Raw genomic sequence first — 24,925 nt, forward strand, 5'->3', positions numbered from 1 at the left:
TTGGGGCCCTAGACAAAACAATAAAATGAGTTTTTAGGTTTTTTAAAAGTTGGCCTTTAAAAGCTAAAAAAAAATTTTAGACCCCTTTCAGTCTTGGGCCTTAGGCAACCGCACCTCCAGCAACCTTCAAAGTTGGGCCTGTTCTCGGTGGATGTAAGGGGACAAAGTTGATACTTGGGTTCAATATCGAACCGGTAAAAGAAATTCGACGATATTCGACAAATGACACTTCAAAATTTCTTTCCATTAAACTAATAATACATGTCAACCAAACGAGTCATTGAAATAATTTTTTTTGAAAACTTGAATATTATTTTTCTTATTCTAAATTAGGACATCATTTGTGAAAAAGGGACATGTTTTAGAACTTATTTTTAGTACAACGAAAGCACTAGATTTGGGATATTACTTAGATTTGGACCCATTTAGATATCACGTTTTAATCATTGCTTACAAAGATCAAATGAACTAGATTGTGTGTTGAAAATTGCTTTCACCTTTGCTTCATTGAACCCTCTCAATTCATTGTTAGCCAAATTTCTCAGCTCCTCCACCAATTTTTCCATCAAATCCTTGTCACTGTTGCTTCCAATTCTATTCATAATCCCCTCTATTTTCCCTATATGTAAACCATACTTTCTCAGTTTCTCTATTTCATCTTCACTTCCCCCTCCTATTATTGCCCCACAAGCACCCGCACAAGCATACAATGTTCCTTCATATTTTTCGGAGACACGCTCGATTTCTTCGATGTGGCTCGACTTGTTATTGTCGGATTGATAAGATTCCACTTCATCATACTGCCCGTAAATCATTCCTTCCGAACCAATCGCACGCGTGATCTCAACCATCACACGTAGAATTCGATCTGAATCATTTCGGGCTGGATTATCGGATTTAGCCAAAAGCTCCATCCCAAATGGTATCATCGCATCACCAATTTGCAACTCAATGCCTGGACCATACACATGTTGAATTTTGGACGTAGGCCTAGAGGTTTCACTCCGTGGAGCACACTCATGGGTGAACGAAGCCGCATACACGAGATGAATCGCGGACGCTACCGGCAAAGCTCGATCCCGGTGACCGTTGACCAACTCACAAGCTGCCACGCATAAAGCCGAAGCGGTGGTCCGTGGGGCGGCGAACGTCAAATGGTGCATGGGCTCCAAAACAGAGAGCGGTTCACGAATAGGGATAGCCTGTTTTAGATGCGCTTCGATGTCTTCGTTTATAGAGGCCAAATAAGATTGGTTGCATTTCAAAGGCTTGTTATAAGACAAAAGCAAAGGAAATGGACGGTTGGGATTTAGTCTAGAGGGAAAATAAAACATTGGGTTGCCATTGATGTGGGAGAAAGCTTTCGCCATAGATGAAAAAGCTTGAGGATGTGAAGGACAGTGAAGTTATTGCCTTAAGGTATATAATGGGAGTTGTTGAAGAAGAGGAAAGGTGAGGTCCATTATATAAGGCTCTCACTGTCTTTCAAGAATTAATTTTCTAATCTATATTTTGGAATTATTATTAGACATGTGAGATCCTAAAATATCACGTTTATAAATCACTAATTAAATACAATCACTTTAATTGTCTTTTTGTTGATTTAGTTTTATTTATTTTAGTTAAATTTGATTCTCGATCTTTAAAAGAGTCGAATTTTACTATCAACTTTCAAAAAGTTGAATTATTTTCTAATGAAAATAGTAACTAAAAATTTAATTTTTAAACATGAAAGCTCGAATGACAATACATCTGTATTTTGTTTTAATTTTTAAATTTATTTTATAATTTTTAAATTATTTGTTGATATACATATAAGATAAATAGTGTCATGTCAATATAAGTATATTTAGACTACCATGCAGGTTGTCATGCCAACATCGTTAAAAAATTATTATTTCTATTAAAAATGATTTTACTCTTTTAAAAGTTAATAGTCAAATTTAGTTAAAAAGAATAATAACCAAATTAACAAAAGATGTAAAAACATTGACTAAAACAATACTGGAAGGTTCACAGGCGGCTGAATATTTATTCCATAAAAGTTTATTCGATCCAATCATACCACGTGATCCTTTAAAAGGTGTTCTAAATGAGTTAGTTTAACTCCACAGTTTTGTTTTTCCTTTGAATCAAAATTTGTAGTGAAAAGGTAATTAGTTAGTTTATCATAATCAAAGTCAAAGCCCGTGTAATGAGCTTTGACTTTGTGACAAAAAATGGAATTGTCGAAAAACAAATTATGTGGATAATTATTATTATCCAATATTACTAATGAGTAAACCTCTAGCAATGAGATAAAAAGTGAATTTTTCGTTCTATGAAATGAAATTAGAATTTGGAGAGACAAATAAAACAAATTTTATCTTCCTCTATAGCATATGTATATATAAATTAAATAGAGAAAAAATAGAATAGAAATATAGAGTTTTGCATCTTTCTATATCTCTCGAAAATCATATTTTTACTAGTAATCCCTGTTCTTGGATCGGATTCTAACGAATCGAATAGAGAGTTTGGATGGGCTGTGAGTTTTTCAAGTCCTTTTATTTAATTCTACATTCCTTGCACTTATTAGATATCTATTAGATATACTTAGGGTGGGTTTGGATGGGTGGTGAGTTTACATGTGGTTAGTGTAAAAATAGCAGTGGAGGTGAGATTTGATACTGTAGTGATACTGTAGTGTAAGACAAAAAGTAAGTTAAACGGACCGCACTGCACCGCACCCCACGGCATAGAATCGCCCATCCAAACCCACCCTTAGTATTTAGATATAATTAGTATAATAGACAAATTATAACATAATCATTATAAGATATATTTTTGTGACAACCTATGGATGATCCATTAGTGTTAAGTTTGAACTAGTCCACTGGAGGTGGTTTCCAAGACATTGGATTAAAATAGGGTAACTCCTTTCTATTAACTCTATTGAGGAGCTATCCTTTAAGATAATAATCTCTAATGATAGAGCATTGTGAGTAAGCCAAACCTCTCATAGGGTAAAAGCAAATAGGTCATTCCAAGGGATTTTAGGTTTGCTATCCCAAACCTTAGAAAAGAGGTTACCGACAAGCCAGTCATCCCAATTGACACCATGAATGGGGGTCCTGGGTAGAATCAGAAATGGAACACCAAATATTCCAAGTAACCTAGCAATCCCTGAGTAGATGTTGGTTATCTTCTTGTGAATTAGAGCATGGTGGACATAAATCCTCCACCAAGAATTTTCTATGTTGGAGGAAAGATTTAGTGGGAACAACTTTATTTTCAAAGGAATATTTTCAATTTCGGTGGTAACGTAGATCTTCAAATGGATGTCTACAAATGATAGTTTAGGCCCGACCCCAACAAACACTGACAAAGTCAAAAAATACACACTCGTAAGCATGAAACAACCATTTATGGCTAGTTGCAACAAACTTGATTATTATAATGAAATGTTGTTATAGATGATAGTTATTATAGAGATGGCTAATTGTTAAAGACCCATATGTGCGAAACGTGATATTAGAACAATTTAAAACTGCTCTAATTATTAATACAATCCCTTTTTAAAAAAACTTAAAAATTGATCTTTCTATTTTAATTTGTTAGAATTTAATCCTCGTGCTTTACAAAAAGTGAAAGTTAGTCCAACCGTTGGTAAATACTTAAACTTGAATTGTTAAATTTTGCAAATTTGTTGCATATAAATGGTAAGTCTTGATTAGTCCAATTTTCTTTGCTTCTCCTAAAGATTTCCTTTTGCCATCTCGTGCCTTTGTTTTGTCGTGGTTCTATCTTTGGTGTTGGTTGTGCATATTGTAGAGGTTCGGTAAGGGCTCGTATATCTTCTTGTTAGTATTTCATTCTATTGTTACAAGGAAGTAGGTTTATGGACTAATTGATTTGATCATGTTAAGGGAAGATTGTGAGGAGCGTGATTTATCGTCGACGACTTAGGAGATTTGTAGGGTTGCGGTTCTGATTAGGTAAGTGATCAAATGTTTGTGTTAGTGGTTGATTAGTGTTGTTAAGGCCAAACATTAGTGTTTGCAGACGAGTTAGTGATTTGGAATTAACATATCACTGATAATTCTCACTTCTTAATGTCGTTTTAGGTTTTGGAATCCTCGTTGTTATGTTGGCATCAAAAAATGACCAAGTGTGTACCTTCTATCCCAAAAATTAGCAAACGATGTGAAGCCAAAAAAACTCACTATTAACGCCACATGACCATGTGTTAGGCCGTGTGGGCCACACGGGTTGGGTCAAGTGGGTCGTGTGGGCCATACAGACGTGTGGACCCATTTTCAGTAAAAATTAGTTATAGCCGTGTTTGATGTATGCTTTGAGGTTAGCCACTTCGTAAAGTCTGTTATGTGTTATGTATGACCTTTATGTATGAAATTTGAAATTCTGTTTCTGTATGTGCAACTTTTGAAAGTATGTTAGCATGTTTTGATGCGTAAAACATGTATGAAATGTGTGTATCTGGGTATCTAGTTAGTAATTGCATATGCATTGGGGTGAGATAATTATGTGACGAAGGAAGTGTTGGCAGTTTAATGATCAATCTTATCTAGTTGTTTAAACCACATATCTGTTCTGGTGACTTGACCACACTTATCTGCTTTTGGTAGATTACCACATGATTTTTGGCAGCTTGACTGCACTATTTTGAAAAGTGACATATACTCACTATTATGGTGTATGGGGTTGGATGGATATTTATTACCCTAATTGGCGTGTAGAGATGGACGAAGCTAGTGTGTAGCGGATGGGAGTAGGATCTGTATATGTATTTGTATCTGTATCTATATCTGCATATGTATATGTATATGTATATGTAATTGCACCTATATTTGTAATCGATCTATCTGTCATATTGCATCGCGAGATATGTCATGCATTTGTAACTGTTCGCACTATGATTTTTCCATGATTTTGCTATATGTTCTATTTGTATGGGCTGAGTTACACACTAAGCTTGTAAGCTCACCCAATTATGTTCATCTTCTTAGGTGATCAACAAACCTAGGACCGAGCAGCGTGCGAGAGCTCGGATTGATATTTTGATTAATAAATAAGACAATTTACGTTTTTTTCTAATTATTCTGGACTTTTCAGACTTTTTGGACTATAAACTATTTTAGACTTAATTTCTCATTTGGTTGTTTTATATTTTTATCGTAACTGCAAAGTTATATGTTTTCACAAATTAAAGTCATGGTTTTCAAAATTTAGTACTCTAAAATTTCCACTGCAAAACAAATTAACCAATTAAACAATCTTCCATAAAATGAATAACTTAAAACTCAAATTTTCTAAAAACTAGAAAGAGGTTTGCGAAAACTAACTTTTTAAGATCACCTAATTTTCAAGAGTTATATTTGAGTTTCTAAACAAGTTTATGTAATTCCTCAAGATTCGGCCACAACATCCGGGCCAGGTGTGGGGTGTTACAAACTATAAAACTATAAGGATTAAATTAGTAAATGAAAAAGATGGAAGCCCTTATAATAAACAATAAAATAGTAAAAGGGTTTATGTTGCAAATAAATCTTCCACTTATCTTCTAGATGTAAAATTACATCAATTGTGAGTATTTTAACTATACTAAAAGAATTTTATTTTTTAAAATATTATTTTAGTATGTATGATATGTTTTAAGGAATGACTAAAATTTAACTGTTGAAAAAAAAGCATAATGCCTTTTTTGTCCTCCAACTTTACGAAAAAAAGGTCATTTTAGCCTTCCTATTATTTTTCACCTCTTTTAACCCTTAAACTTGTATTTTTCGTCAAATCACCCCAAAATGAATAAAAAAGTTAACGTTTGCTAATTTGCACGTGGGATACACATGGATAATATGTTAGCATTAATTAATATTTAAAATTTTAAAAATATATAAAATTAAATGTTGACATGTCATCCACGTGACAATTTACGTGTATGTAGTATCAACTTTTCTATTTATTTTATGGTGATTTGACAAAAAACGCAAGTTTAAGGGCTAAAAAGGATGACAAATTAAATGAATGACTAAAATGACTTTTTCGTAAAGTTAAAGGATCAAAAGAGTCATTATGCCAAAAAAAGTAAAATTTCATTTTATAAAGCCGGTGCCAAGTGCCACATGTAAGACATTGTTAGGTGGCAGCACGTGCATCACGTGAATCAAATGGGCCATCACCCCTTCACCCTTAATAATGTATTTCAATATAAAATGTGGGTATCAACATCAACAAAAAGGAAAATTGATCATAAGATATACTTAAATACTATTACTTAATTATTTTTTATAAAGTAGAATTCACATTTTAGATTTTAAAAGTGATTAAATGTTAGCTTTTAAAAGTAATTATATGAATATTAATTTTTTTTGAATAATTTTATTATACGTTCTGATTATATCTGCTCTTTTTTAGCGTACTACCTAAAACTACTTATAAATAAGAGGATAATATGTTTCAGCGCACTCGAACTCACGTCCTCCTGCATTGACAATAATGACTAAGCCAATCGAGCTAAGACTCAATCGGCTTATAAGAATATTAATTAAAGTGTTGGTATAATGGTAAAAGTAAGGTAATTTTGGTTCAGTTTAATCGGATTTCTTTGAAATATTTTGAATGTTTTATGATAATTCGATTTATTCTTTGTTTTTAAACTAATTTATAATTTTTTTCAAATAAATAAAAATAATCAATAACTTCTTTAAGACATTTAAAATAAATAAATTTTACATAGAATTTTAAATTTGTTTCACTATTTTAAAAATAATATATGTATTTTACATTATCAAAAATTATAATTATTTATAAATTAAATAAAACAAACTCTTCCCTATCTCTGATTAAAATGAAGTGATTATACGAATCAATTCAATTAAACCCAAATTCAATGGAATTTTTTTAGTTTTAAAGTAAAATAGATTAGATTTGAGTCCTCTCAATACCTGTTTTTTCAATTAAATCTTAGTTTAATTGACATAGTTATTATTGCAACATCTTGAATGATAGGAACCCGGAACCCAACCCAATAGGCTTGACTTGTCTTGGGTTGGGCTTGGAAAATGATTTTTGTACTTTAAACTGGATCGGATTGGCTTGAATTCAATTTAAATAATAATAAAAATATTTTTAGGTGAAAATTTAATTATAAAAATATATAAAATAGTAAATAAAAAATATTTTTTAATATTTTTAATTTTAAAACGGGTTTTTTGGGCGGGTTAGGCTGGCCCGTTTGGGCTTGAAAAATATTTTGAAACCGAGTCATGGCCCAACCCGTGGACACCGCGACCGGTTGGCTAATGGCAAAATGGAAACACTAAAAAATCTAAGATAGTTGGATGATCAAAAATTAAAAAAATGAATAGTTGGGTGACCATTTTTCAACTTTTCATAGTTGGGTGACCAATTTTCAACTTTTCATAGTTGGATGACCATTTTGTAGTTTTTTGTAGTTGAGTGACAAAAAAAACCATAGTTGGGTGACTATTAATGTAGTTTACCCAAAAAAAAAACCCTCTTTTTTAATACAATATTAGGGGAAGGAGATGGGGGTAACACGATTCGAACATGTGCCAAACGAATGCCTGACAAGAACCCTCATCTTAGAAATTGAGTATTGATTCAAATAATAGCCCAAAGAAAGTATTGATTCAAATAATATGCATGATCAACATCTATACTATTAATTAAGCCAGTGACTAAGCTAGTATCATCCTTAACCGGGCCACCAACTCGGTCAAAAAATTACGAAAATGTCCTTTTGTAATTAAAAAAGTTATATTATTCAAGGTTATTTGAGTCTTTTCATTTTAACAAAAACCAATTAAAAAATATACATATGGTGAGATTTGAACCCATGTCAATTACATTACTAAAATTTTAAATTCACCACTAAACCAAAACTTTATTTTAATATATTTTATACATTTTGGTTTTAATATTCACAATTCGTTATATTCATCAGTTGTATATCTATACTTACTATTTATTAAGCCCTTGACTGAGTTGGTGTCACCCTCAACCGGGTCACCAACTTGATCAAGAAATTATAAAAATGTTCTTTCATAATTAAAAAAAGGTTATATTATTCAAGGGTATTTTAGTCTTTTCATTTTAACAAAAACCAATTAAAAAATATACATACGGTGAGATTTGAACCTATGCCAATTCTAAACCTTTATTTTAATGTATTTTTATACATTTTGGTTTTAATATGCACAATATATTATCTTCATCAATTGTATATATATACTTAATATTTATTAAGCCCCTGACTGAGTCAGTTTCACTCTCAATCGAGTCACCAACTTAGTCAAAAAATTACGAAAATGTCCTTTCGTAATTAGAAAAGTTATATAATTCAAGGGTATTTTAGGTTTTTCATTTTAGGAAAACCAATTAAAAAATATACATAAGATGGGACTTGAACCCGTGCCAATTAAATTATTAAAACTTTATCTTAATATATTTTATACATTTTGATTTTAATATGTATAATTTATTATCTCCATCACTTATATATATTAATAATATTGTTCATTGAGTTGATGCCACAAATCAACTCGATAGTAACTCATAGTTGATGACAAAATCATGATAAATAACTATCGTGCATTTAGTATTGTTTTATCTAATGAATTTATGTGTTTAATTTTTTTACTCATAATTTACATCTTTTTTTAACATTAATCTCATTATAGGTTCTTATTATATTTGCTCTTTTTGATACAATGCCTAGAACTACTCATAGCCCCTCTCCCTAACCCTTAAATAGAAGGATAATGCGCTTCAATGCACTCGAACCCATGTCCTCCCGCGTTGACAATAATACTGATATTAATAGAATTAAGACTCAATCGGTGAAAAAAAAAACATCTAATAACTTATTCCATGAGTTAAATAAAAAGTAATATAGATTAAAATTTTAAAAGAAAGAATTGGTAGGTCATGACAGCATCTTATTTGCTATATTATTTTGGATTAATTGCACTCTGGGTTAGTGCTTGCTTTCAAGTAGAATTTCTATGTTTATGTTGTTTTTTATGTTTTAGAATTTAATTTTTTTTCCATTTTTAGTTAATTTTAGTGTTTAGGATGTTTTAATCTCATTTGAGCTTGATGTATAGGTTGAAAAGAGTTAGTAGCAAGTAGAACATTGCGAATTTGCTTATCGAGTTTGAAGAAATCAACAAATTGTAGGAAATTACGACAACGTCGCGACGAATAAGGATTTGCGTCGCGACGATTTTATGAAATTTCTCGATTAATGAAAGAGAATTTGGTCGTTTTCTAAATTCAGAAGAGGACTTATAAATACTTCTTGTCAATTGCAAATCAAAGAGGGAAGAAAATTTTCACTTCATTCTTAGCTTTTATAAATTTGTAGAGAACTTTTGTAGTTTGAAGTAGCTATGCTTAGCGATTAGTGGTGTAAATTGATGATGATGTGAGTAGATATTTGTTGTGTTAAACCCGAAGTAAGCAACGAACACGAATGAAAAACGAGAAAAATTGGATATAAATATTTACACAAAAAAATTTTTCCGAAGTGGGCAAAAAAAAAGTGGGTACAAGATGGAGAAACAAACAAATTCGAAACCCGAAATAATACAAAGTTCTTCCAAAATTTTCACAAACTCAATTAATTTTATCATTGAATCAAAATCTCTAGGATTGCTAAAAGCCCTATTTATAGGCTAAAATTCGCAACTTAATTTCATTAGAATATCTTAAAGTTATTAGAGTTTGACTAGGAAAAGATAATAGAGTTAAATTAGAAGAAGAAACCCAATTGAGTAGGGAACACGTCGCCATGTTGTGACGTCGCTATCGGCTCGTAGGAACGTCTGTTTGATTTCAGACGAAATGCGACTCACACTCCACAATATTTAATGCGTTGTGAGTGAATGTGTTATTGCTTGCTTGAATTGATGATATAAATGTATGTTAGTGATTGTAACCAATAAACATAATGAAAGGTAGGAAAATTAGAGATCAAAGCCTAGTTGATTGTACCAATTCAGTTCATTGAGTGCGAGGAGTCGAGAGATTGCTTGGTTAGTTTGTTGATTTTCTTAGTCATTAACTTTTATAATCATTTGGTTTGTTGGATAATACTAATATTTATTCGAGCTTTTATACTCATATTGGGTTTTGGATTTTTGAATTTTATTTAACAAAATGATTTTATTTTATAGATTTTATTTAGTAAAATTTCAATTTTTTCATAAATATTTTTAAAAATTAAATTTTCAAAGAAAATAAAAATAATTAGTAACTATTATACAATATTTTTGAAAATTAATTTTATTTAGGTTATTTTTACTATTTTCGGATATTTATAATTATTCCATAAAATAAAGTTTATTCATTTTGATGAGAATAATTATAGTTTTTAACTTATAAACACTACTTATTCATAGGGGTGTTCATAGTTTGGTCAAAACTAAATTGATCAACTGAATCGATCTAATTCGGTTAATCGGCCAATAGCCGAATTTAGTTCGGTCGAAGGTCGGTTAATGATTTTTTAAAATTTTGATTATCGGTTAATTCGATTTGAAATCGGATAATTAACCGAAATAAATATATATAGTATGTATAATATATTTTTTAAACTATTAAAAAATAAACATTAACAATATATATTTTATATGTTTTATACTTATTTTAACCAAAAGACAAAAAAATAAAAATTTTAGTTAATTCAGTTAACCGAAATATTTCGATTCGGTTAATGTATTTGAAAAAAAATTCGGTTCGATTAACGGTTAAAAAATTTTACATTTTTAGTAATTTGATTAATAACTGAACCGACCATTTGAACACCCCTATTTATTCAAATGGATTTTAGATTTCTTGAATTTTTTTCCCAACCCTAATAATACTTGAGACTGACAAGGCAATTATTGTGTACATGTGGAGGTGAAAATCAACCACATTTTTGTGAAGCAAAATTTTGTTGCAAACTTGATGGCCAGCTTGCCTGATAATCCAGGTATAGTCTATTTTAGATCACTTTTTTTTTTTTTTTTGTGAGCTTGAAATAAGTGATGTCTACTGGATCAGTCGATTGGATTAAGAACATGTCAAGTTATTGCTTTGGAGAGTGATAAAAAAATTGTTTGACTTATAAATAGGTACGGATCAATTGAATCGAGTTAAAAAAAATAGTAGAACCAGATTTTATAATTTTTTATAATTTTTTTCATTTAAAAGAATTTATTTACTTTGAACCGAATAGACCAATTAAATTGTTAAAACCGAAAATTAATAAGTTAACCAATTTAACTATCAATCCGATTTTAAAAACATGTTATTCATGTGCATCACGTGAATCAAATGGGCCATCACCCCTTCACCCTTAATAATGGATTTCAATATAAAAGGTGGGTATCAACATCAACAAAAAGAAAAATTGATCATAAGATATACTTAAATACTACTACTTAATTATTTTTTTATAAAGTAGAAATCACATTTTAGATTTTGAAAGTGATTACATGTTAGATTTTTTTTATTTAACGTTCTGATTATATCTGCTCTTTTTGAGCACAATGCTTAAAACTACTCATAAATAAGAGGATAATACGTTTCAGCACACTCGAACTCACGTCTTCCTGTATTGACAATAACGGCTAAGTCAATCGAGCTAAGACTCAATCGGCTTATAAGAATATTAATTAAAGTGTTGGTATAAACGTAAAAGTAAGGTAATTTTAGTTATGTTTAATCGGATTTCTTCGGTTAATGTATTTGAAAAATTTTCAATTCAGTTAACGATGAAAAATTTTACATTTCGAGTACTTCAATTAATAACTGAACCGACTATTTGAACACTTCTATTTATTCAAATGTATTTTAGATTTCTTGATTTTTTTTTCCAACCCTAATAATACTTGAGACTGACAGGGCAATTATTGTGTACATGTGGAGGTGAAAATCAACCACATTTTTGTGAAGCAAAATTCTGTTGCAAACTTGATGGCCAGCTTGTCTGATAATCCAGGTATAGTCTATTTTAGATCTTTTTTTTTTTGTGAGCTTGAAATAAGTGATGTCTGACTAGATCAGTCGGTTGGATCAAAAACATATCGAGGTATTAGTTGGAGAGTATTAAAAAATTGTTTGACTCAGAAATAGATACGGATCAATTGAATCAAGTTAAAAAAATTGGTAGAACCAGATTTTATATTATTTTTAAATTTTTTTATTTTAAAAAATTTATTTACTTTGAACCAAATAGACCAATTGAACTGTTCAAACTGAAAATTACTAAACTGACCAATTTAACTGATGCGGTCGTTGAAAGCACCAAAAATATCCTATCCCTAATAAATAATGAAAAGAATAGTAAAAGGGAAGTAGGGTCAAATCCTCAGGGACTGGACTTGCAAAATATCTTGTTTCGTGATATCCCAGGCAGAGTCTTGCCCAAGACAACCTGCGTTCTTGAAAAAAATAAAAACAATAGAAGAATTAAATTGTTGGATCTAGAAACGAAAAATAAAATAAAAACAGAATTAAGAATATTGAATTGAAAATTAGAAAAAATAAAAATAGAGTTGAGAGAAAGAAAATTCTTATGGGAGATTCCACCTCCAGTTGTCTCGTTCCGTCTTGGGTTAAATCCTCGCTTTTAGATGATCCTTCCCAAACCGAATAAGCCGCTTATAGTGGAAGAGGACGCCTCGACCACCAGCTCAATGATTTAGACTTACAATTTGGTGGAACTGACTCTAGCCAACAATCGCTTCGTGGGATCGTCTTATGCTAGATCAACGCTTCTCAATGGGAAATCCGCCATTTTGTCTCTTGGGCTCGCCAACCTCTGACGCAGTAAGCTAACGAACCGACTGTGCAACCTTCCCAAAACATACAAAGCGGTCGCCTTTGCATACGTTGAAAAGCTTACTTCTTAAGGGACATGGACGGAAGCGTCACCCGTAGTGCTGAGAAACGATGAATACTCGTTGAGAAGGCTAAGTACGGATTCTAAGCCTCAATAACCCTTTTGGGGATTTTGACAACCTTCGCTAGATGGGTTTAGTGGCTCATGGTTGTGGTAGAAAAGAAAATAAATAAAATAAAAATAAAGATTTTATTGAAAAGAAATATGAAAAAATAAAATCCTAGACTTTTGGGGAGAGAGTGTTTACAGAAAAAGAAAAGATGGGCTCCTTTTGAGTCACTTCACCCCCTATTTATAGTGCTAGGGGAGATATTCTAATTCTACTTAAATTCCTAAAAGATAAATACATTTAATTGAAGATAAATAAAGATAAAATAAAATCCTAAAATAATCCTTAATAATTATCTCAATATTAATTATCCTAATATAATTAAAACAGAGTTTAATAAAATAAAATCTCTTCTTTTTACATTTCAACCCTTGTGTCCTCCATGCTTGCACTTTTGGCACCAACTTTTCCTTGTGTCGCACATTGGCCCATTTATCTCTAAATTCACGCTTTTGGCCCTTAATTTTGCTTTTGCTTCAAATTTAGTCCCTATGAGATAAAAGATCATAAATAGCTCAAATTAGCGAGGATCATACTCGAATAAATACATAATTAATATATAAAAATACGTTATTCTAGAGTGTTATCAAATCCCCCCTACTTAGCCCATGCTTGCCCTCAAGTATGGTTCCTATCTACTGTGAAAGTTAGATTCTGCCATAAAAGAAATACAACTCCAAAGTTTTATAAAAATCAGTCAAAAATGCATATGAAAATAAAGAGAACCCTAGGCTTGCTTTAAGTAAAATAGAAAAAGTTTTCTAATTAATACACACAAAAATTAGAATCAACTTGAATTATTTAATGAAAATTAGATAAATTACCAAACCTACCAAGACACTCTATTTGTTTCCTCCTTTAGTCCCAAAATTTTTCTTTTCTTTTTCTTTTGTTTTTTCTCTCTTTTTTTATGCTTTAGGAATATCTTGAACCTTTTGACGCTGAAGAGATGATAAGCACCCCACCCGGTTACTCATTGACAAACTCCTAATTTATTATAATTTTCTTAAGAACACATGAAACCTTTTGACGCTGAAGAGATGACACCAAGCACCCCACCCCGGTTACTCAGCCCAACATGTTCTTAAAAATTAATTCCGGTTAGCGGAGTTTTATCTAACACGTCACACAACCTTTTGACGCGAAATAGGATGACAACCCAAGCACCCTACCCCGGTTACTCAGTCAGTCACGTTTTTAAGCTGCACTCATAACCACGGAACATTAAATGATATTAATAATAACTTTTTTTATGAGGACTTTAGAGAAATAATAATAATAATCAAGTGTCAAAAATAAGTTTCAGTAATTACCTTAATAGTCATCAACATATTTTAGCATGCAATCATATTAAGTGTCCACTTTGTATTTAAACTTGATCAATTTTACGAAAAGCAAGATAGAGTTAACTTTATGAGTCACAATTATTTTTACTCTAATAAAAATAAAACAGTGGAGATGGCATCAATTATGAAAAATTCGTAATTTTCTCAGAAAACAAGAATCATGCTTGTAGGACAAACAGTAGGCAATTCTTGGTAAAAATCTTGGGCATGAAAATAATAACGAAGAGTACCTCCCCCCTACTGAAAGCACATTGTCCTCAATGTGGACGAAAAGAAATAAATAGGTAGAAAAAGTTTAGAAAAACTCCCCGTGTGATCACAAATGATGGCAATGAGCTTGGTGGAGTTCTTGGCCAAAGGTTTCAAGTCATGCCTCAATGCGCTTTAAGTGTTGCTTAACGGTTTGCTTCATTTTTTTTTCTAAGCAAAAGAAGAAAAATTGATTAATATCCAAATAAGTAATAAATAATAAAATAAAGTAATAAATAAAGTAAAGAAAAATAATAAATAAAAATAAAATTTGGGTTGCCTCCCAACAAGCGCTTGTTTAACGTCGTTAGCTCGACGCCGTTATTGGTTCTATGGTGGTTCCAAATGGATTTCCTCAACCGTGTGGGCTTGAAAATTCTCATAAAATGGCTTCAACCGCTGGCCATTGACTACGAACTGCTTTCCAGATTCTTCACTCTCTATTTCAACCGCTCCATGTGTGAACACTTTAGTAACAACGAAAGCTCCTTGCCATCGTGATCGAAGCTTACCTGGGAATAACTTTAACACAGAGTTATAAAGTAAAACTTTTTGTCCTACTGAAAAATGCTTCTGAGCTATTCTCTTATCGTGAAACAACTTTGTCTTGTCTTTATAAATGTGAGCATTTTCGTAGGCATCATTACGAATTTCTTCTAACTCTTGGATGTCTAATTTCCTTGCCTTTCCTGCAGGTTCTAACTCCAAGTTACACTGTCGAATGGCCCAATAGGCTTTATGTTCCAATTCAACTGGAAGGTGGCAGGCTTTACCAAAAACAAGTCGATACGGGGTCATACCAATCGGTCCCTTATACGCAGTCCTATAGGCCCAAAGTGCATCATTTAGCCGAAGGCTCCAATCCTTTCGGTTAGGACGAACTGTTTTCTCCAAAATAGTCTTGATTTCCCTGTTTGAGACCTCGACTTGACCGTTCGTTTGGGGATGGTAAGCCGTAGCTATACGGTGGTGGACTCCATATTTTGCCAACAGTGCCTCCATGACCTTATTACAAAAGTGGGTGCCACGATCACTGATTAGGGCTCGAGGTGTGCCAAACCTGGAAAAGATAGTTTGTTTTAAAAACTCCATAGCAGTTTTGGCATTATCATTATGAGTAGGCTTTGCTTCTATCCACTTAGAAACATAGTCTACTGCAAGAATTATGTATACATTGCTAAATGAAGAAATAAATGGGCCCATGAAATCGATACCCCATACATCAAAGATTTCGCATACATGAATCGGGGAAAGGGGCATTTGATTTCGTTTAGTGATGTTACCTGTATGTTGGCACCTATCGCAAGACTTACAGAAGTTATATGCATCTCGAAAAATTGTGGGCCAATATAGCCCACATTCTAACACCTTATGAGCGGTCCGCTTAGGGCCAAAGTGACCTCCACAAGCTTCAGCATGACAAAAATTAAGGATAGAAGTTACCTCAGTTTCTGGAACACATCTTCGTATTATCTGGTCTGAACAGTGTTTCCATAAGTATGGGTCATCCCAAATTTAATATCGAGCGTTGCGTCTAAGCTTGTCCCTCACGGGCGTGCTACCTTAGTGGGTAATAATCCGTGGCTAGAAAGTTTACTAAATCTGCATACCATGGGAGACGTACCTCGGTCGAGAATAGGCTCTCATCAGGGAATTCTTCTTTAATAGGGATGTTGTCAAAAGGTACTTTTATTCTGCTTAAGTGGTCAGCCACTAAATTCTCGCATCCTCTTTTGTCTCGAATCTCAATGTCAAATTCTTGGAGCAAGAAATCCACCTAATGAGCCTCGGTTTTGCTTCTTTCTTCGCGATCAAATACCTGAGAGCTGCATGATCAGAAAAAATAATCACTTTAGTTCCCAATAAATAAGGTCGAAATTTATCTAAAGCAAATACAACGGCTAAGAGTTCTTTTTCCGTAGTGGTGTAGTTGCTCTGCGCAGCATCTAGGGTTTTCGAGGCATAACATATGACATGTGGTTCTTTGTCTATCCTTTGCCCCAACACGGCTCCTACATCAAGCTCGCTAGCGTCGCACATAATTTCAAATGGGTATTTCCAATCTGGTGGTTGTACTATAGGAGCGGAGACTAACTTTTCTTAAGTGTATCAAATGCCTCCTTACATTTTGGGCCAAACTCAAATTTCTTATCCTTCGCAACAACTCACACAAGGGTTCAACTACCTTGAGAAGTTTTTATGAAGCGCCAGAAAACCTGCATGGCCAAGAAAAGAACGAATTTCCCTCACAGTGGAGGGATAAGGCAAAGAATTTATAATATCAATTTTGGCCTTATCGACCTCAATTCCTTTAGATGAAACAACATGACCTAGAATTAAACCCTTGTCTACCATAAAATGACACTTTTCATAATTCAAGACAAGATTAAATTCTATGCGCCTACTTAAAATTATCGTTAGATTTTTAAGGCATTCATCAAAACAATTCCCATATACAGTAAAATCATCCATAAAAACTTCGATAATTTTTTCCACATATTCAGAAAATATACTCATCATACATCTTTGGAAGGTGGCCGGCGCATTGCAAAGACCGAATGGCATCCTTCTATAAGCAAATGTACCGAATGGGCATGTAAAAGTGGTCTTTTCTTGGTCCTCCGGTGCGACTGGAATTTGAAAGAAACCTGAGTATCCATCAAGACAACAAAAATGAGTTTTTCCGGCTAATCTTTCAAGCATTTGATCTATAAAAGGAAGAGGGAAATGATCTTTTCTAGTGTATGAATTCAACTTCCTGTAATCAATGCAGACGCGCCACCCATTTTGTACTCGGGTAGGTACCAAGTCACCTTCAGCATTTTTCTTTACTGTCACACCCGTTTTCTTGGGCACGACCTGAACCGGACTTACCCACCTACTGTCAGAAATAGGGTAAATTACGTCAGCATCTAAAAGCTTGATTATTTCATTTTTTACTACCTCCATCATATTCAGATTTAACCGTCTTTGCGCCTCTCACCTCGGCTTCGTGTCTTCCTCCAAGTAGATCCTGTGTGTGCACGTCAAAGGGCTTATCCCTTTTAAGTCTGCAATGGTCTAGCCAATCGCCTCCTTATGACTTTTTAGTATATGAACCAAACTTTCCTCTTCATGTGTGGAGAGTCTATTGGAGATTATGACTGGTAGGGTATTACCCTTCCCCAAAAATACATATTTCAGATGCTCAGGAAGTGGTTTCAACTCCAACTCTGGCACCTGTATAACAGAAGGTAATAGTTTAGTATTTGGAGATAATAACTCATTAACAAATTCAATTTCATCAAGTTCAGAATTATCTCCATAAATTGACTCGAAATTCTCTTCCACCAAAGAATCAATTATGTCGATACAATTTACGCTCAATATTTCACTTGGATGGCTAATGGCGTCAGAGACATTAAACTTACGATCTCCCCATCAAACTCCATCGTGAGAGTTCCACTTGAACATCAATTTTAGTACTAGTTTGTACTAAGGAACGGTCGAGCTAGCAGGAGATCCAAGATCCGAGTGCTATCCTCCTCCATTTTGATCACATAAAATCTGCAGGAAAATAAGATCGTTAACTTTACCGAACATCCTCGAGTACTCATACGGATGCACAATGACACTGTCCGCCAATTGAATGATAACACTGCTTTTGTCAAAAACCGCGTTAAGTGATTCATAAATAGAATACGGCATTACATTTATAGAAGCCCCTAGATCACACATAGCCTTTTTAATTCCCAAATGGCCTATTTTGCATGGTATTACAAACATGCCCCTATCCTTACATTTTGCCGGCATTTTTCGCTGTAACACTGCGGATACATTCTCACCAACATTCACCCTTTCATTACCTGTTAATTTTCGTTTGTTGGTGCAAAGCTCTTTAAGAAATTTAGCATACCGCGGTATTTGCTTGATGGCATCCAACAGCGGAATATTGATCTCGACATTCCTAAATGTTTCAAGAATTTCTTTATCCTCTTTACCTCTTCGACACTGGTTGAATCGTTCTGGAAATGGAGGTTGAATTTTAGGCAATGGAGGCTTCGATCGGACCTGTTCGTCTTTTTCGGGTTTTTCCTGGGTAATTTCTTGGGCAAGATTCCTGTCAGGAATTGGTTCCAGTACCTTTCCGCTTCGCAACGTCACTGCATTTGCATTTTGTCTAGGGTTTGGTTCTGTTTGTGACGGTAGCTTCCCTTGAGAAGTCAATTTCTCAATCGATGTGGTCAACTCTCTTATGGACGCCTCGGTTTTCTGTTGGAAATCTTTCGTCTCTTTTTGGAAATTAAGAGTTTGCTGTTGGAAATCAAGAACATTAGCTGCTAACTTATTGACCATGGTTTCTAGAAAATTACCTGAACCTTGTGGCTGTTGCGGAAATCGATTTTGGTATGGCTGGTTATTTCGTGGATTGGTCCCATAGCTTAAGTTAGGATGGTCCCTCCACCCTGGGTTGTAGGTATTAGCGTAGGGGTCGTACTGCCTTTGTGGTGGCCCAGGGAAATTTCCCACAGCACCCAGATGGGCCGTGGTATCATCATACAAACTGGGACATGCATCAGTTGCATGATCTGGTGTAGCACATATTCCACATAACCGAGCTGTCTTTGTTTTTTCTGCAATAAGAGAGTTCATCATATTAGTAAGTCTATCAACTTTATCCTCTAAGGTTGAATTACTTAGCTGATGAACCCTTCTAGGGGGTTCAGTATTGGCTCGGAACTGCTGAGAATTTGCAGCCATCGTGGAGATCAAGTCTCTCGCTTGTTGGGGAGTCATGTTGACCAATGCTCCTCCACTAGCAGCGTCTACCATATTCATCTCCATGGGCTTCAAACCTTCGTAAAAGTATTGGAGGAGAGGTTGCTCTGTTATACCATGTTGTGGACAGCTTGCACATAACTTTTAAATCGCTCCCAATAATCGTAAATGGACTCAGCTTCTTTTTGTCTTATTCCAATGATCTCTCTTCTTAGCTCAGCTGCTTGAGATGCTGGAAAAAACCTGTTCAGAAACAAACGAGATAGATCAGCCCAAGTTGTAATAGATCCAGGGGGTAAATAAAATAACCATTCCTTAGCGGAATCTGCTAGGGAGAAAGGGAAAGCACGCAATTTAATCTGATCCTCAGTTACCCCCTGAGGTTTCATGCTAAGATAAACCATATGAAATTCTTTCAGATGCTTGTGGGGATTTTCATTTTGTAACCCACGAAAAGTTGGCAATAACTGGATTAAACCTGACTTCAATTCAAAATCAGTATCTATAGTAGGATATGCGATGCATAATGGCGGTTGTTCTGTTGGAGCTTCGGCCAGTTGCCGAATCGTTTGAGCCATTGGATCGTGTGCTAAATTTGGGTTTTCGTTAACCCTAGCATTAAGCACTTCTTCTGGTGAGTCGACTTCTACTTTTTCACTTTCAATTGTTTGAGTAGGGTTTTCGTTAACCCTAGACTCAGCTTCGTCGTCGACTTCTATTTGTGGCGGTGGGTTACTTTGAGTTCCAACCACCGCTGACTGCTTTTTTCGTAACTTTGTCTCCTTGCGATTGGCTCTAGCAGTCTTCTCAATTTCTGAATCGAACGCAAGAGTACCTGGAGCAGATCTGGTCATAAGAAACAAAGAAACAAGATTAGTACGTTGCCAGTCCCCGGCAACGGCGCCAAAATTTGATGCGGTCGTTGAAAGCACCAAAAATATCCTATCCCTAATAAATAATGAAAAGAATAGTAAAAGGGAAGTAGGGTCAAATCCTCAGGGACTGGACTTGCAAAATATCTTGTTTCGTGATATCCCAAGCAGAGTCTTGCCCAAGACAACCTGCGTTCCTAAAAAAAATAAAAACAATAGAAGAATTAAATTGTTGGATCTAGAAACGAAAAATAAAATAAAAAGCAATTAAGAATATTGAATTGAAAATTAGAAAAATAAATAAATAATAGAGTTGAGAGAAAGAAAATTCTTATGGGAGATTCCACCTCCAGGTTGTCTCGTTCGCCTTGGGTTAAATCCTCACTTTTAGATGATCCTTCCCAAACCGAATAAGCCAGTTATAGTGGAAGAGGACGCCTACGACCACCAGCTCCAATGATTTAGACTTACAATTTGGTGGAACCTGACTCTAGCCAACAATCGCTTCTGTGGGATCGTCTTATGCTAGATCAACGCTTCTCAATGGCGAATCCCACGCCATTTTGTCTCTTGGGCTCGCCAACCTCTGACGCAGTAAGCTAACGAACCGACTGTGCAACCTTCCCAAAACATACAAAGCGGTCGCCTTTGCATACGTTGAAAAGCTTACTTCTTAAGGGACATGGACGGAAGCGTCACCAGAGTGCGGAGAAACGATGAATACTCGTTGAGAAGGCTAAGTACGGATTCTAAGCCTCAATAACCCTTTTGGGGATTTTTGACAACCTTGACTAGATGGGTTTAGTGGCTCATGGTTGTGGTAGAAAAGAAAATAAATAAAATAAAAATAAAGATTTTATTGAAAAGAAATATGAAAAGAACAAAAGCCTAGACTTTTGGGGAGAGAGTGTTCTGAAAAAAGAAAAGATGGGCTCCCTTTGAGTCACTTCACCCCTATTTATAGTGCTAGGGAGATATTCTAATTCTACTTAAATTCCTAAAAGATAAATACATTTAATTGAAGATAAATAAAGATAAAATAAAATCCTAAAATAATCCTTAATAATTATCTCAATATTAATTATCCTAATATAATTAATACAGAGTTTAATAAAATAAAATCTCTTCTTTTTGCATTTCAACCCTTGTGTCCTCCATGCTTGCACTTTTGGCACCAACTTTTCCTTGTGTCGCACATTGGCCCATTTTATCTCTAAATTCACGCTTTTGGCCCTTAATTTTGCTTTTGCTTCAAATTTAGTCCCTATGAGATAAAAGATCATAAATAGCTCAAATTAGCAGGATCATACTCAGAATAAATACATAATTAATATATAAAAATACGTTATTCTAGAGTGTTATCATTAACTATCGATCCGATTTCAAAAACATGTAATACAATTATGCATGAAAGGAATTGTGAGTTGTAATAATTTTATAGTTAATAGGTTTCAATCCTGTTGTTGCACCAAAAAAAAATAAAAGAAGGAATGTTTCCATCAAGAAAAATAAAATAAAAAGGTACCTTTCCTTCTCAATTAATCATGCATATATGTTTCATACTTTTTGCTTACCACCACAAAGAAGGTTCATCATGTCATTCCATAAACTTCATAGTTCAATCATAGCTTTTAGTTGCTAAATCAAACTGGTTTAGGGTCAATTAACTTGCAAAATATATAGTTTGTATTACCTTATAAACAACTCTTAATGAAGAAGAAGTTGTTTGGCTATATTATCAAAGTTTAAAATCATTAATTAGTGAGCGGATTGAGTATTAACTTTGTTGGTATTGGTATTATTTTCAGTACATGAAGATGTAGATTCGAGCGGGCTGAAGCACATTTATCCTCCTATTTAGAAATTGGAATGAATTATAGATAGTATTAAACATTATATCAACTTAAAAATTTTCGAGTATTTTCACAATCGAATTAAATTTTCAAAAAGAAATCATTAATTAGTGAAGAACTTGTGGTTCATTTGATATCACTACCTAATAAAAGAAACACACTCAATGGCAGGTCCTAATTCCCTTTCCAAGCTTTGATGTGATTGACATTTTATCTGCCTTTAAAATATATGTAAGACAATTTAATGAGGCTTCTTGCCAAAGTCAAAATTAGAAATCATGATCTTACAACTCTTCTTATTATTTAATAATTATGATGATGATGACGATGATGATGATGATGATATGATGTTGCATATAATGGGTATTTAAATTGAAATCTCAAAGCTTCTCTTATCCAAACCCTATTATCCTTTACTTTTATAATTTAATAAAGGGTAATTTATGTTTTCATCACAAAACTATAAAAAAGTTATAAAATAATCACTTTATTATTTAATTCTGTCTTTTTTATCTCCTAATTATCTTGGATTTTAAGTGTTTCTATTTTTACGTTAGCTAGATGGTGATAAAAAAATAACAATTAAATAATTATATGTGTGTTTTGTAACTTTTCATAGTTGGGTGCAACGGTGGAGCCAAGTAGAGGCCCAAGGATGCCCCCAAAGTTTAGTTTTTTTTCAATTTAGTCCTTAGTAAATATACTATGCCCCCCAAAATATAAGTAGGGCCCCCAAGGTTTAAGATTTGTGCAATTTCTCCCCTTGTATTTATATATATATATATATTATAGCCCCCTTAAAATGGTAAAATTTTAATTTAGGCCCTTTATAATTTATAAAATTTTAAATTAGTAGTGGTAAAATTACACTTTGGTTCCTTCAAAAATGATAAAAATTTAATTTAACCCTTTAAAAAGTATAAATATATAAGCTATTAAAATGATAAAATTAAAGTATAAATATTTTAATTTTGACTCTCCAAAAAATATTTTCTAGCTCCGCCACAGGTTGGGTGACAAAAAAAAAACCATAACTGGATGACCTCTCCTATAGTTTACCCTTTAATAAATAATAGGTGGTGAAATTTTTTAACTCCACAAGAGAAGTTATAGAGATCCTTACGTATCTTATTTATGTATTTTTACTTTCGTAAATATCAATTAAAAATATTTATAAGTCCTTTAATCTCACCCATAAATTGAAAAAAAACCTTCTATATATCAATTTATAGAAATTAATAATTAGGATAGTTCTTTAATTGATAATTTAGAAAGACGTATTTTTTAATGCAAAAAAATATATATGGTAATTTGAAAATTTAACAAAACATGATATACGAGATTTGGATGTTAGACTTGTTCTTTAAAAGTGATTTCTATGAATTAAAGTAAGTTTTGGGATTAGATCATCATAAAATTTAAGGGATAAAGTAATTTTTACTTTGCATTTGTTTTCTCAAATTTGCAATTAGAAAACAATTTTCACCGAATCGCGTCATATGATTTTAAAATGTCATGTCATTATAATTTAACAGTATTTTAAAAAGTTTGGACAAAAGGTGTAACGAAATCCAAGTATTGGGACTTTGATTGCAACACATTCGAAACAACAGATGGAATGACAGCTTTGGTGTAGTCAAAGTTGTCGGGTTGACATGTTTGACTTTTGATTTAATCTCGTTATTGCAGCAAATGAAAAATATGGGCGTTCAAGATGTGATTAATTAGATTATCTTTCATTTTATTGACATATCATTATAAAAGTAACTAGATCAATGCTCATCCAATGACATTGTCATAAGTGTGTTACCCTCATAGGATATCCTTAATCTCTCTAGGATAATTTCGCTCTCCCAATATGATTCTATTTTATATCATGGTAAATTACATCTTCCTTCATGAAAAGTCAATTACTATCAAATAGTAACGAAGTCATTCATCAAAAATACGAACAACACATTGCTTCATTTACTTTTAATCTATCATGTAATGCCAAAGAGAGGATATCATTTACCCGTGTCTTGGGCTATAAACTTCACTATTATGAATGATGCTACATATTGTAGAAGTCGTATACCCAATTCGCCAACTTTTGATTCATTATATATTTAAACTTAGGCTTTTACTTACATCAAAGTATATGGTCACGCATAAATAGTTTATCATCTACTCAATAATAAGGTATGCCAAACTTTGAACGTCACAAGTGAATAAATTCATAAACGAATTAAAGATTTATTCTTATTGGGTCCAATCCGATGTACTGTCAGTCCAATTAGTCATTTCTATGTCTCTATTTTCTGGGAGTCATCCGGCCCGATGCCCAAGATAAATCATCTCTTCAATTGGATTTGATAGACGACATATTAGTCTTTCAATCGTTTTGGTCATTTCCGATTATTTTCGATTAGACTAAGGGCATGTTTAGGTTCGTCTACTAATACAAGTTGTCTTTTCGTATTACGATCCGACCACGTAATATCGCTTAGTATTAGTTTAAACATTAAACAACCAGTGAGCTAATATTTAATTTTATTTTGCGTTGCATGCAAAAACCATGTCAAGACAATATGCAAATGGCATTAATGTAAATCATGAATAATTTTATTAAACCAATATATTCGAAAAATTGCAAGTGTATATAGACGAAAACACTACACTTATAGCACTAGATATAATAGTTTAACTTTTAATTTGATCTCGTTATTGCAGCAAATGAATAAATATGGGCATTCAAGATGAAATTAATGAGATTATCTTTCATTCTATTTACTTGGAAAAGAAGGGTGAAGTTTAAGGTGTTGAAGATGTTCGTCCTTATC

At 33.3% G+C, this 24,925-nt stretch overlaps 1 protein-coding gene, 1 non-coding gene and 1 pseudogene across 2 annotated transcripts; 1 reads left to right on the forward strand and 2 right to left on the reverse strand.

Moving 5' to 3' along the window:
• Positions 1-214: 214 nt before the first annotated feature.
• On the reverse strand, positions 215-1,440 carry LOC105768457 (heterodimeric geranylgeranyl pyrophosphate synthase large subunit 1, chloroplastic). The gene has a single exon (XM_012588374.2). It carries the CDS (start codon positions 1,368-1,370, stop codon positions 444-446), a length of 927 nt encoding a protein of 308 aa, XP_012443828.1. The 5' UTR covers positions 1,371-1,440; the 3' UTR covers positions 215-443.
• Positions 1,441-14,950: 13,510 nt separating this feature from the next.
• Positions 14,951-19,444, reverse strand: LOC128041162 (uncharacterized; annotated as a pseudogene).
• Positions 19,445-19,490: 46 nt separating this feature from the next.
• LOC128041461 (small nucleolar RNA R71) lies at positions 19,491-19,596 on the forward strand. The gene has a single exon (XR_008196483.1). It is a non-coding gene; the product is annotated as a small nucleolar RNA R71 (small nucleolar RNA).
• Positions 19,597-24,925: the final 5,329 nt, after the last annotated feature.

Source organism: Gossypium raimondii, chromosome 5, assembly GCF_025698545.1.
Source record: "Gossypium raimondii isolate GPD5lz chromosome 5, ASM2569854v1, whole genome shotgun sequence".
Taxonomy (NCBI): domain Eukaryota; kingdom Viridiplantae; phylum Streptophyta; class Magnoliopsida; order Malvales; family Malvaceae; genus Gossypium; species Gossypium raimondii.